The following is a 15,271-nucleotide window of genomic DNA, read 5'->3' on the forward strand; positions in this document are numbered from 1 at the left end:
CCTTGGTCCGAATTATGTAACTATTAGTGCCGGCTGGCGGTGCCTCGTGGCAGGGGTAGAGCCGGTTGGTTGGGTATTGGTGGCCATCCAGGATGGCAGCCACCGAGGAGTCGGGTAGTCGCTTCGACTTCCTTCCTTCGTCCGAAGTTTACGGTGGGAGATACTTATCCCCGTTGTTATGGCCCTTAAGGCACGATAACCAAATTCAATAAACAGAATAAATGTAACGGCTGAGGCCGGAGTTTTATAATCGAGCCAGTGCTCTCTATTCCAAATCCAAATTAAAACTAAACTTAAGAACTAACAAAAGCTCATTCATAGCCGGCTGCCCGCGGCAGACGCTGACCTTCACATTTTGCAGAAGTCATACCATCGCTGTCAGCCAACGAAACGGAGCCACGGCTCGGAACGGTACAATGTGCTGGCTCAGCTTGGGGCCCACAAGGTGGACCCAATTTAGGGTGGACCATGCATGAGAGGAAAGTGTAATAATAATAATAATATAATATTAATAAGGGGAATAAGAATTGGCCTGCTCAGCCTAAGCTGGGAGTTGGTTGTTAACTTATATATTATTGAGATGCCAGCGCATTCTTAGTAAATGCTGAGATCTCTTGAACTCGGAATGGTCGACTCTTTCAGTTTTTGTGATTTTATTATAATATTGGTTGACACATATCTTTGTTTGGCGTTTTCAGCAGTCAATAGATGTATTATAATCGCCTACCATTTTACAGAAACTAATAATAGTTTTATAAATGTTTGTTTTTTGTGTTTACATCAAAACGAAAAAATCCAAACTGTATAGGGTCGGAAACGCTTCCTTTCAACTGTTACATATTTTTCAAATAACGCCCTTTTAGTCTTATATTAAGACTATATTTGTTATTTTTATATAATATTCTTGGATATCAATCGTCTTCAAATAAATCTACACAGATTTATGTGAAACGCGGAAATCACTAAATGGTCTTTACTCTAAGGCGGACAATGCAAAACAAATGTTTTAAAAGCAATTATATTACCTGACCGATTTGCTCCATTAATTTGTATTGGTTTAATTGAAGAAAGCTTCCAGATTTTTCGATTGATATTCTTCTAGATTCCCGAAATGTAGGTCGTTGGCGACTGGATCGAGGACTATCAAAAGGACTACTATACGGGCTATACGGAACATTTGGATAGATCGGACGGCTTTCAGTTGATTGAAGTTTTGATGCAATATTATCTGGAAGTGGGGCACAATAAAGTTTGATAGATTCAGTTTCGTTTTCCGAACTTATGCCATGATCCTTTTCTCTAGATAAGTTTGAAACAGATTCTACTGCGTACTTTTGAATATCATTGGAAAAGTGTTCTTGTTTGTTTGCCAGTAAGCGAGAGCTTTGCTCGAGGGACTGTTTTTCCAAGGTATTTTTAAGCAAAGGATCGACAACATGGCTTGTATTGACTATAGACGTATTGGAACAGTTTTCTGGCTTCAACACGGACTGAGAAACATTTTGGCAATTATTAAAACATTTCAATGCTTCTGTTTGGGTTGTTAAGTTAACGGCTGTTTTGTTTATTATGTGCTTAGGCATCTGTACTCCAAAATCTGGAATTGTAGGCCCATTTAACTCAAAATGATTAATATTATTGCTTTCGGCTTTGACTTCCTCACGTATTTCGTGATCACAACATCTTTTTTTTTGTCCAGTTAAAAGTTCGTAAGCTGAATCTTCGTTGTTAAACTTAGTGGAAAATGTATCATTTTCGATTTTATGGCATATGTGTTGAGAATTCACTCCTTGCCGTTTGGTTTGGTGGTTTATATTATCTCGTTTTGATGTTATGAATGGTAATAAGGGATCCATTTTTTAATTTTATGTCATTTCACAATTCAATACATATTCATATGAGTACTCATATGGATCATTATCAAAATCATTACAATTTTGTAATGAGCGTTTTAAGTTACGGATCAGCCTGTAAACATAAAACAGTGCTTATTAATTTTTTTGTTTCAAGTGTAAATTATCTGTATTTCGGTTTAAAAAGTATGATAGATTAGTTTAGTTAGTAAGTTAGTTAGTTTTTCTTTTTAACAAAGCGTAGCAAGTAAAAATAATATGTTTCGCTAAACATTATTGATTACAATTATAAATTCAATAAAATATAACACGAAAGAAACCAATAGTCAAGTGCAGAATTATATGTTTTGATAGGTATTATATAATAATAATAATAATTATATAAAGGGTGTTTTTTAAGAAATATAGAACTTTAAGTTAGCATTACTCTTCAAGATGGCGACTTATTTTCACGCCAGAACACCGCTTTCATATAGTGCAATTTTATTTCAAAAATAATGGTTCTGTGCGGAATACGTATCGCGCACTACGTCTATTTTACTTTCGACAAAATCAACCATCATCGTGCATCATGGAACGTTTTCGCATTGGCCTCCAAGAACTTATGATTTAACACCGCTAGACTACTTTCTGTGGGGCAATGTAAAGTCATTGACCATTTGGAAGACAACATAGTCCGTGTTATTTCATCGAAAATTGGGCGTCCAGATTGGACTACATGCAAGCCAGCCGTGGCGGTCATATCCCAATAATCATATTTGTAATGTAATGCCACAAGATTATCTTCCAAATAAAAAAAATTCAGGTCAATCCATCGTTGTTTTAGTTCTATACCTCTAAAAAAACACCCATTAATAGAAGAAACATGGCTTATTAACGTTACTTTGGACTTGTCCGCCTTGCAGGTGTAAGAGTGGTCTTGGCTATTAAAAATACTGAGACCTATACTAAAAATATAGTTTTGCTTTTAACCATTAAGTAAAGTTCTAATAAATCGTAAGTATAATGTGCATAATTGTTTCCCCTTGTATTCAATTAGCAAAGGGTCATTGTAAGAGAGACAATGCAAAACACAAAAGAAAAATTCACAAAAATTCAATTCAATTCATATATAATATGTGCAAATAGCATCCCGCGTTAGATGCAACTTGCGCGTTCTCTCGCTTGCCGAAGACGACTGACTTTTTCCCTCTTCCCGCTTTCGTTCTCCCACGCATCGTCCCAAAAAGCGAGAGCGATCAGCTGTTGCTCTCCGCTCCCCGCTCCCAGCTTCCAGCACACTGGGACAAGCAGCAAACTTAACATGCCGCCCGCCAATGCTAGACCTAGCATGAGAAACCTTCGCTTGTCCGGTCCATCCTGGTTGTGGGGTAGAATCTAGTATGGGAAAGTAAACAAGAAGTGTGCGCAAGAGACGAGTTAATTATTATTGAGGTGTGTATGTGAGGGCGCTTATGATCGGATTGGCAGTGGACAGAGCTTCGACACCGAAAGCTTCAACCGGCCTTGCTTGGTTTGAAGCGTGACAACTCGAACCAACGCATCCGTCCCCTGGTGTAGCTCGACGACGCGCCCCAGTCGCCGTTGCGACGGCGGAAAACGGTCGTCCTTGATGATGACGAGGTCGCCCAGCTGGAGCAGCACCACTTGGGTCTCTGCTTTAGATGTGCTAGCCAGTCCCGACTCCAAGCCTTCCAGAAATGACGTACCATAGCCTGCTGGATCAGGAACTGCTCCGCGAAGGACCAAGATTGTGGGCGCAACTCAGGAGGAGCATGCAGCGAGTCACCAATCAAGAAATGAGCCGGCGTGAGCACCTCTAGGTCGTCTGCGTCCGCTGTGAGAGGAAAGCAGCCGCGAGTTAAGACATGCTTCTATGCTTATAAGCACCGTAGTCAACTCCTCATAGGTGAGCCGTCGATCCGCAATGACCCTCTTCAGGTGATGTTTCACCGACTTCACGTTAGCCTCCCACAGCCCGCCGAAATTGGGCGACCCTCTTCAGGTGATGTTTCACCGACTTCACGTTAGCCTCCCACAGCCCGCCGAAATTGGGCGACTGCGGAGGATTGAAGTGCCACGTTATCCGTTGTGACGCGAGCTTGGGGGCTATAAGCTGATCTTAATCTTCTTGAAGCTTACAGAAGAACTTCCTCATTACGTTGTCCGCACCCACAAAGTTGTTTCCATTGTCACTGTAGATGTGCTGAACCATCCCTATCCTCCCGGTGAACCTGTCCAGCGCCAGCAGAAAATGCTCCGTGGTGAGGCCTGTCACCGCTTCCAAATGCACTGCCTTTGTTGCAAGGCAAATGAAAACGGCGATGTACCCCTTGTAGAAGCTGGTGCCTCGCAACCGTAAGGCCTTGAGCTCAATAGAGCCTGTGTAGTTGCAATGAATGGACGACTAGGGGGGTTCACTCGATGAAGCGGCAAGTCTCCCATGAGCTGAGCCGAAGCGGAGGGCTGCGCCCGGAAACACTGGACACATTTCCGCACAACTCTTCGAACTGCCTGCCTTCCTCTCACTATCCAGAACCGCTGGCGGGTGTGCGCTAACGTCAGCTGCGCACCTCCGTGCAGAGTCAAAACATGCGAGTGCCGAATTACCAGCTCAGTGAAATGATGGAAACTTGGGAGTATTATCGGATGCCGGCGCTCACATGGCAAGCTAGAATGCCGTATTCGCCCCCTCACTCGCAGGATGCCTTCTGACAAGATCGGCGACAAGCTCAAGAGCTTACTTCGCGCAGGTAGCCGTTTACTCTCTCTTACTGCAGCCAAATCCATTGGGAACGATTCCCGCTGCACGATGGGCACTATAGCCCTTAATGCAAAGTCAAGCTCTTAAATGGCTAGGGGACTCTCCCCCTTGCCGACAGCATTGTGCCTGAACCGCAACGCATAGGCCGTGACTCGTACAGCCCGGCTAAAATTAGAATATCTGCCAAAGAACGACGGAAGCGGGACTGCGTGGTGAACTCGTACTTTGGCCGCCTTTGCCTCTAGTGCGGCATCGTTGGTGTCGACCTGCTCGAACTCCATAGAAGGCCAGTCACTCGGACTGCGTGTAAGCCACTCAGGGCCTCGTCACCATAGGCCAAAGACCTTCAATTCACCCGGAGACAGTCCTCTTGTCGCACAGTCCGCTGGATTCTCAGCCGTGCCCACATGCCTCTATTGCGAGGGCGAAGAAAGATCCAGAATAAACGCGACCCTGATGGCCACGAACGTCTTCCACCTAGTGATGTCCCCGTACAGCCAGTATAAATGGATTGTGGCATCCGTCCAGTAGAACGATTCGGTGGGTAGGTCGCTTAGTCATTTAGCCGAAGTAAGCCATATAACCAACTTGACGGCCAAAACTGCGCCACTCAGCTCCGTTCTAGGTATAGTCAAGGGCCTTGTGGGAGTCACCCTTGACTTCGAGGCCAACAGTGAGCTTTAGCATGCTCCGTCCTCGCACTCGAGCCTTAGGTAGACCGAGGCCGCATAAGATGTCGATGAACCGTCGCAGAACGCGTGAAGCTGAGCTGACACTATACATCCAGGGGAATAATGAATCAATCTGTCTATGCTTATGTCGTCGATCCTCGTCGGGTTGACGAGAAACGTTCGCCACCGTTCTACGAGGGCGTCCGGAACCTCGTCGTCCCACTCCAGCGCCGACTGAGTGCCATCCGCATGCACTTTCTTTGCCATGGTTACCTCCTTTAAAATCAGCTTTCCCACGATGATCAAACAGCCTAGCTATGCTCGATAGAATCATCCGTTTGGTAAACCTAGCTGGAATCTCAAAATTGACTTGAAATTTAAAACAGTCCTTATTCGGGATCCAATACATCCTTAATGCCTTGATAGGTTCCGTAGTGTCCCAGTTTAAAGGAGTCCGGCTGCACTGATGCTCCGCAGGAATCGAGATCAAGAGACTGGACTCGTTCCAGGACCATTTTTGCAACTCCATGCACGCGGATTTTATCGCCTCCGATACTTGTGTCCGCTTATCCTTTGCTTCCTCCAACGTGTGACCTCCGGAAAGAATATCATCCACATATATTTCGCTCATCAACACCTCTTCCGCCTTGGGAAACGAACGGCGCTCGTCCTTCGCCAACTGCTGGATGACCCTGATGGCCGTGACGCCGTACCAAAGATTAACGTTGACAACGCGAAAACGGTGATGGTCCCATCCGCCGCCCGCCATAAAATCCGCTGGTATTCGGCGTCTTCCGGATGGACATCTATACAACGATACATCTTCTGGATATCCGCTGCAAAAACGAAACGATACTTCCGCCAATTCAGTATGACGTGCGACATGTCGATCTGAAGGGCTGGCCCAGTCCACAACACGTCGTTTAAAGATCTTCATTTGCTGGTCCTTGCGGAGGCGTCAAACACGATTCTTTGTTTAAGTGAGTGCTGCTCCTTTTTAAAGACCGATTGATGCGGCAGCACGCAGGAAGGCACATGCCTATCCGTAGAACTACGCATCAGCGAACTGCCCACCGCCGGCGCTCTTTGCTTGAGGGCAAAGAAAGTACTCCTCGATCTCTTCGAAATTTTGCTGCACCGCTCCGGACTGCTCGACAGACGCCGTTCCAACTGAAAGAACTTATTCAGCGTCATCTGATGCGATCTTCCCAGAACCATAGTTGGATCCGTGTAAGTTTTGAAGGGCAACCGTACCACGTACCGGCCATCCGATCGCCGAATATGTGTCTTCTGAAAGAAGGCTTCGCACCAGAGGTCCCCCTCCGATGTGAGAGAACGGTCCGGAACGGCCTCCACCTCGCAGAAATGCTTGAGCAAAGCCTCGGTGTCCAAGAGCACCCGATGACACCGAACCTGGGTCGCTTCCCGCACTCCGTCCGGCAAACCAGATATTATCCACCCAAGGTGAGTGTTCTGAGCTATAGGCTCGCCGGGCAGCCCGATCCCGGTGTCCGGCAACATGATTTGCGCCAACAGGTCCACACCCAAGGTGAGGTCGACTCGCTTCGATCATGAGAAGTCCGGATCCGCCAGCGGGAGCCCTCGTATATGGTCCCAACGCTGAAGCATGAAGCTGCGACACGGAAGACAGGAAGTAACCGAATTGAGGACATACGCGGAATCAACGTCTACTGAAAAGTCAGGGCTAACATTACTACGGATTTCAAAATTGACAGTATACTTGCACCGCCCCCAAGACCCATCCCAAAAATAGATGTTCGGATCCCAGATCGCTTCAGATGCAAGGACTGTACCACGTGCTCCGAGACAATGGTTGTCTCCGATCCTTGGTCGACCAGGGCATTTATGACAGCGTGCAGTCCGTTGACCGGGTTCCGCACGGTGATACGAGCAGTGGCGAGAAGCACTTTTTTCGAAGACGGATCCGATGACGTTGCTGAATAGCATCCGTAAGATGCGCCGGGGTTCTGGTCTGTCGTTGGCTGCCTGCGCTGTTGAGATACGCTATCCGTGTCTGCAGGTGCACTAGGTCGCAGTCGCTCGGCGACTGGTTAAGAGCCAAAACAGGGAAATGCAACAATGTGTGATGACGCTGCCCACAAACTTGACAGCCTTTATTACTCGTGCAGCGCGAAAGGGCATGTGCCTTACTTAAAAAAATGATGCATAATTTAGCCCTGCTTACTATGTCTTTCCTCTGGTAGCAGTCTAAGGCCAAAAACGTTGAGCAACGACGCAGGATATGGTCGCCGCCGCAGTGGTAACAGGCGCCGCTAGGGCGCCTAGCGTGCTCCTGTGCACAGTGCACTCGCACTCGTTTGGTAGGGTCTGAAGATCTGAAGACTAAGTCGTACGACGAGCCTCGGTTCTCAATCGCATCCATTACAACCAGCCGATCGTTTAAAAATGACTCCAATTCTCTGTAGGATGGAACTGTGGAACAACTTCCTTGATGGTGCTCCCAAGCGTTGTGGGTCTCCTTTGGTAGCCTCGATGCTACGTAGTGTGCCAGCCAGTGCTGCGATTCCCCGTCCAAGGCTTGAACGTGGCGGAATGCAGCCAGACGGATGACGGATGTCATTATCGCGGTCCCTCGGCAGCAACTCCTTGAGAAAGTGCACAACTTCTGCACACTACTCAGATTGGCGTTGTTGTGGATTAGGCTCGTGAAGGCATCCTAATAGCCTGGCCAATCGACACACGCGCCCGAGAACTTCGGAACCGACATCTGGGCATGTTCAGCCGTACTTTCGCATCGGCGCCCCTAGTCACTGGCGGCGGAGGCGCACAAGCCTCTGGTCCAAGTTTGTCCAAATCCTCCGCGAAAGCGCAATAGGCATCCATGTACCGCTCCTCGAACTCCGACTGGAAATCCTTCGTGGCATAGGCTGACACAGAAAATCCTTCCAGATTCACGATAACGGAATCCGTCTCCCTAAATGCACTTCGTAACTCCTCAACTTGTTCCATCCGTTTCTTCAGGTAAATCCTCGTTTTCCTCGATTGCGAATCCTTTTTAAAATTTTTCAACGGGGATTTCACGGACTGAAATCGATTGTAAGTTAACCAGCTGCTCCAAAGTAGGTGTATCCGAATCCGCTTTCATGTTGACAACTGTTGTGAAATCGAACTTCGCGCGCAACTCACCACCCCAAATAATAATTTAATAGAAAAAACTCAGTAAATTTTAATTCGCACGCAACTTGTCTACTTACTCAGTTATGTATACCAGAATCCACCCCAAAACGAAGCGAAGATCAACGACCGTCTCCAAAGTTCAAAAAACTGTCGTCTTGCGCCTATGTATCGCAGTTCTCCTCTTCCGTGATTCGCAGAGCCACCGGCCTGTAGTCTAAGTGCAGCTATGATTCCGTTATGCCCAAAAAAGCGAAAGAAAGCGAAGAAAACGTCCAGAAAGGTCCAGAAACTTCCGTAGCTGCGTCTATGTATCGCCGTTCTCTTTCTTTTTCACTTTTCGCGGTATGCAGAGCCGACTTCCAAACTTATTGCAGTTGCGATCCAACGGCGCTTATTTACACAGAATTAAGAATTTTCGATTATGCTTGCAATTGCAGATTCCCCTCATGGGCAACCATGCATAATTGAGTCCCCTTGTATTCAATTAGCAAAGGGTCATTGTAAGAGAGGTCCCAGGCAATGCAAAAACAAATTCACAAAAATTCACGTTTATTAATATATAATATGTGCAAATAGCGTCCCGAGTTAGATGCAACTTGCGCGTTCTCTCGCTTGCCAAAGACGACTGACTTTTTCCCTCTTCCCGCTTTCGTTCTCCCACGCATCGTCCCAAAACGCGAGAGCGATCAGCTGTTGCTCTCCGCTCCCCGTTCCCAGCTTCCAGCACACTGGGACAAGCAGCAAACTTAACATAATGTATAATGACCTTTTTCTTATATTGAATGAAAAATAAAATAAATTATTATTTTTTAGTTGTATTGTCTCATTGGTACTTTTTAGATAATCATATATTGCAAACTTAAGTGCTATTTATTGATTTTTGAAAGTTTAACTCGGCAACGTATCAAAAACAAGAGAGGACGCTATATTCGAGTGCCCCGACTATAAGATACCCATTACTTAGCTTATTGCTTATTTAATAAATATGCATTCACATATGCATATTGCCTTTCAAATCAGCTACCAATTATAGTGATAAAATCGGTACCCATGGAACACCACGTGGAGGACGATGCTTTGCAACGTGGTCGTTTAGGTCTATATAATTTTAGGGGACCCAAGAGTAGATTTTCCGTAGCTATCGGAAGGCATATTAAGTGATTTAATTTTCAACAATTAGGGTTTATTATAAAATATTATATATTAGGTTGCCAAAAAAAGTCTTGCGGTATTTTCGCTAGTTGGTCATACTATCCATTTTTAGGAAAGCTCATTTCACGCACTAACTCGTGTTTGATTGATTATCTTTTCTTTTAAGTCGTTGGTGAGCTATAGCGTCGCAATGATGGAGCAAAATAAAGAGAAAATACGGCATATTTTACAGTACTACTACGATAAAGGCAAAAATGTATCTCAAGCCGCCAATAAATGTTTCCATTCCAGTTTCCATTTCCACCGTATAACGATGGTATCAACGTTTTCGTTCTGGTGTAGAGGTGGACGAAGATGCGCAACGGTCCGAGTTTTTTGCCAATAGGGAAGCGAGCTTCTATGAGAGGGGCATTATGAAGTTGGCATCTCGTTGGGAACGTGTCATCGAACAAAACGGCGCATATTTGACTTGAATCGCATTATTGTAACCAATTTTATACCGCAAGACATTTACTAACTAAATTAAAAAATTTTTATTGACCTAATCACTTTTGTAGGGATTTTGTACTAACATTTTTGTCGGGAGCAGTCTTCTAGGTAATACCAAAATCTTGGATTACACTTTGTTTAGTATCTTTTTTATCTAAAAGACAAGCTGAGATAAGCGCTCGCGAGTTGCTGATCGCTCGGCTCGCCCCATTACATAGTTCTTTATCGCTAAGCGCCTCTTACATAAATAGGTGTGAAGGTCAATATTCAATTTACATCGTTTGTAAGGTATTCGCTTATACCTGCAAACCAAAGCTGCAGTCAGCTTCGGCTGTTGCATTAGAAAACTTTTACACAAGGCCGAGCGTTACATAATTACGGTTGCTATGCGGAGATTTTTCGGTTCCGTTCTACCCGCTATTTCTATTTTCGCTTTCGTCGACGTTAGATAAGTGCATCGGAAAGTTCGCGCCCCAGATAACGAAGACTTTTATTGGGCGATGTCAAGCTACGTGGCGCGTCAACTTGCGGTGTTAAATACACTCCTAAGTGACGAACAGTGGACCAAGTTCGATGAAAGTGAATTGCATGGAAAGTTAGAGTTAGTCAAGAGGATGAATTTCATCTTTGACTCTCAACATAACATCGAACGTCTAGTAATTGAGGAAATGAAATCCGACGCGCGCATAAGATTTTCCACTACGTACTGTGAAAAAAGGGAGAATTTGTCGCTACTTAAAAAGCGAACAAAGAAAGTCCATGGCAATTCAACCGAATTGCATGGCATCCGTGCCGGCTTTGAACGCAATTCTAGGCCTATAAAGCTGCCGGAATTTCGTCTTCCGCGATTTGGAGGAGCATACATCGATTGTCCGGACTTCTGCGCTATGCTCAACACGGAAAAATTCCAGCATCTTCGTTCCTGCTTGGATGGCGCTGCGTTGGACACAATTCGATCCCTAGAGCCCACTGAGAGGAATTATGACAGGGCCTTAGAACTGTTAATTTTACGCTTTGGATCTTTGGTGCCGCATGATGAAGAATTTGGAATGAGCTATTGTAGACCATACACCAAGTAATCAGGTGGGAAATTTAACTAGTATAAGTCATCACACCACTCTTATTACTTCGACTTCGACATTGCCATTGTGTATAGTATGTGAGTCCAAAGAGCATTATTTGACGAAATGCCCAGAACTTCTAGGATTGACTCCAACTCAGCGCAGCAAAAAGGATGCACCTTTGTTTACTACGGAAGGGACACAGCTTACGGCAGTGCAGATCTGGTAGTTGTAGGAACTGCCACCAGAAGCATCATACTCTTCTATATATGCAGTCGAATCTCATTGCAACCCTTCCGCAGCTTGGTCCTAAAGTGCCGCCACATACTTCATCTTTAGTTTCTGTAGCCTTCCCCAAACCACCACCTGTAGCTTCGTCGCCAAATAATGCTGATTACGTGCTGCTCGCACAGCACGTCTCTTGTAGCTGCCGTAACCCGGTCAATCACCGATTATCACCCACAGTTCGACCTTAACCCATCTGAGTGGAAAATACCGGAAAATCTCGAGGTTGACCTGCTTTGTAATGGACAAATTCGATTACGAAACCATTTACCCACCCTGCAGAAAACCAGACTTGGCTGAATCGTCTCAGGGTGTCTAAACTTCAGTTTCCTTGATTCAAGATTCATCATTTTCATCTTCCCCTTCGTCGAGAGCCCGTTATTCTGGTCTGATCTGGTCAGCTTTCAAGTGGACGAATCGGACATGGCCACGGATAGAGCTAGGCAGCATGGTCCTTATCAAGGAGGACAACTTACCCCCTTGCGGTGGCGCCTCGGCAGGGTGGAGAGCACTATCTTCGGAGATGATGGCATCGATTGAGTTGCGGTGATCCGCACTAGCTCCGGATTGTGCAAGTGGGCAACAAGGAATTTAGCTGTCCTGCCCCTCGAAACCACTTCGCTTGGAAGTATGGCTCTTGCAACGGAGTAATTATGTCGGGAGCGGTCATCTAGCGAATACCAGAATTATGGCTTGCAATTTGTTTAGCGTCACTGTATGCTGAATTATCTCTTGTATCTATAAGATATAAGCCGAGATAAGCGCTCGCGAGTCGCCGATTGCTTGGCTCGCCTATTCAATTTCGTTCTCTATCGCTATCAACACACAATCGCTGCGCTGCTAAAATAAATCATAGAAAAAATCTCTCGGCCTTTTCTTTCGCACCGTTCACGGACCCGTATTTTTTTGTATAATTATAAGTTGTTTAAGATATCTCGAAACAGGTGGCATAAATTAATGCCCTCCTCAAAACAATGTCTGTACAATAATAGGTTTTTAAGTCCCCCACGTATGCCCGCTTTGTTCTCTGCTCGCCCCGCTTTCTAATCCCTGCGACCATAGGCAAGATGAACTCCCGGACCTCCCACGGACCATCGTATTTCGGCGCGAAATAGCTGTCTTCGTCTTCTTCCCTGTATATTGCACTCCATTGTCAGATATCAGGACTTTCGAGCCTTGTTATAACACTTTTTCGGAATATCTTCAAGAATGCGTCCGCTGTCGCCTGTCTCACCGCTGATATATCCACCCACTTTCAGAATTTGTCGATTATGACCACTAGCGTGGACGAAGAGCGGTGGCGATCTTTGTTAGCATCTTTTTGGCTGTTGTTGCGACTTTTTGTATCGCTAGCAGAATTTGCAATTTCTGACGAACTTTACGACATCCTTTTTCATTCCTGGCCAGAAATACTGTTTTATGATCTGCTGGTAGTTTTTACGAACCTAAATGGAACGAACCTAATGGTACGTTTAGAACCTTGTCCTCTGTGACGCATAGTTTTTAGGGATGTAGATTATTCTAAACTGCTTGCCTCTAGGAGCTCGCCTCTCATTTCCTCCGAAGTCCTAATCCGGCTTGGCGTTAAAGACGGTTTTCCCATTTTCTAGAAAAGCTGATATCTCGGTAACTATAAATGATAGAAAGTTCGCATTAAAAATGTAAGTTTTTATGATGATCCTTATGCGAATTGTTTTTTCCGATCAAACCACGCCCACTCTAAAGCCCAAAAAACCCAAAAAACCAAAAATGCGAAAAATATATATAAAAGAGAACTATAAGAGCTATAAAGTTGTGCTTAAGAATGCATACTTAAGAGATGCCACTGCAACTGACCCCTAGTTTTCATCTGGCCACGCCCACTCTAACGCTGACAAAGAGCGGAAAGCTGTGGCGTCCATAATATTATAGTGTACGTCTTTATTTGAGCTTGTATAACATATTTTTTCAATACCTATCGATTTACGAAAGATTTTTCAAATCGTATCATTATTTCGCTATTTATGAAAGCTTTTAGGTTAAAAGTACTGGGTAGTGACGTCACTATCAGTTACTCAACATGCTTTCTCCGACAATAGGTGGTGCTTTGGGATTTTCCACTAGCAAAATGAATATTTTAAAAATGTGTATAACAGTAATGGGTATCTTATTGTCGCGGCACTCGACTATAGCGTTTCTTCTTGTTTTATTTTGCATTAGATGTAAGGATCTTAAGCGTAGTTGTAGAGATGTTAACTCCACGCACACTATATATTGTTTTTGATGCCTAGTTAGTTTAGACTTAAACATCACAACTGTAGTCGTAAGGCTGTTAAAGTCATGCATTTTACGAATTTCCGTTGCAGTTTTAGGTTATTATCACAATTTTACTTGTATTGATAAATCACCGCTTGGCAGTTTTTGCCTATATCGAACAACAGTTCGCCCTGAACTTGGTCTGTGAGATTTTTATTTAGTTTTATTTAAGCAAAGACGATGTAGATAGGGTTAATATGAGCGAGAAAGAAGCAAGGAGCTTGCAGTTTAGGAAATAAGAGCGCTTGATCAGAACAGACCGAGTATGCTATATATTTTGGTTTTAGTTATGGAGAAGTTCTGAAACTAATGAATAAACCTGGGGGTGTCGGCAGTAATTTCGTTACTACCTATTATTGACGAATTGAGTTTCAACAGAGAGTTTCACCTCATATTCACGGCTTTTCTTGTCTGAAAGGTGCCCCTAAAATAGATTTGAACAATGAAGAATCATATATCTAATGTAATAGCCTTCTTTGATCAATTTTGTGACTGTGGATGCCACAAAAACGGACTTGGCTCCGTATATTGAGTTCCAAAAGCACGTGCAGCTTTGGTTTGCTAGTATAAGCGAATACCGTACAAGCGATGTGAATTGATTTTATTGACCTTAACGCCGAATTTTGTGTGAGGCGGTTATTCAAACGATATTTAATAATTTCTTAACTTTCACACGCGTTCACGTTCACGTCGGGGTCACCAAATATTTTGAAGAGGGCATATGCCACCTGCTTCGAGATATGTTTTTCAACTTATAATTATAAAAAACAAATGTGGTGCCGTGAACGGATCGAAAGAAAAGGCCGAGAGAGTTTTTCTATGATTTATTTTAGCAGAGTTGCGACTGCGTGTTGATAGCGATAGAGAACGAAAGGTAATGCGCGAGCCGAGTAATCGGCGCCTCGCGAGTGCTTATCTCGTCTTGTCTTATAGATAAACGAGATATTTTAGAGTACAGTAATGCTGAATAATTGTAAGCCTTAATTCTGGTATTATCTAGATGACTGCCCTCGACAGATATAGACCCATCCGATCAGAATAACGGTGATAATGAGGACATCGTTTTAATCAGTTCTGGAAACAGGAACCGATTTGAATAATCAAAGGAATGGTTCCGGACACGCGCAGCTAATCCAGACAATGATCAAGCTCAAGCCGCAGGAGTGGGCATAAAGGTGCGAAAGGCTCCAACGCGCATAAGGACGGGGCGCGCCATAAAAACCGACACCCGCGGCGAAGAAGGAGAATAGGGCCAAGACAATGGTACGGAGCCCCTCCCATGCAAATAGGCAAGAATAGAGAGACGCAAGGAGGACCCGCCCGACACCACAAGCACGGCACGATGCCGGAAGATGCCATTATTGCCATCCAGACGACGAGAAGACTTGGAGGGTGGTATGACGCCTTCATGGCGCATAAATAATAATAAGCCATACATAAGGACATGAAGTCACTTCCCTTATAAGTTGTTAGATAATAAAGCCCATGAAGTCACTAAAAATTTGAATTTGAATGCGCGGGCGCGGGCGCGGGCGCGCCTTA

At 44.6% G+C, this 15,271-nt stretch overlaps 1 protein-coding gene across 5 annotated transcripts in view; it reads right to left on the bottom strand.

Moving 5' to 3' along the window:
* The window catches only part of LOC108103325 (calcium/calmodulin-dependent protein kinase kinase 2-like), a 165,448-nt gene that overhangs the window by 108,236 nt on the left and 41,941 nt on the right, over positions 1-15,271 (bottom strand). For 4 of the 5 annotated variants that reach the window (XM_041818441.1, XM_041818440.1, XM_041818439.1 and 1 more), the window contains one exon: positions 1,026-1,968. In XM_041818441.1, the coding sequence (XP_041674375.1) occupies positions 1,026-1,856 (831 nt within the window). In that variant the 5' untranslated portion in view covers positions 1,857-1,968. Of the gene's footprint in view, positions 1-1,025; positions 1,969-15,271 lie in introns of those variants that run through there. The other variant, XM_041818443.1, reaches the window with a different exon arrangement.

This window comes from Drosophila eugracilis, unplaced genomic scaffold (genome assembly GCF_018153835.1).
Source record: "Drosophila eugracilis isolate 14026-0451.02 unplaced genomic scaffold, ASM1815383v1 contig_2166, whole genome shotgun sequence".
In the NCBI taxonomy this organism is placed as follows: Eukaryota; Metazoa; Arthropoda; class Insecta; order Diptera; family Drosophilidae; genus Drosophila; species Drosophila eugracilis.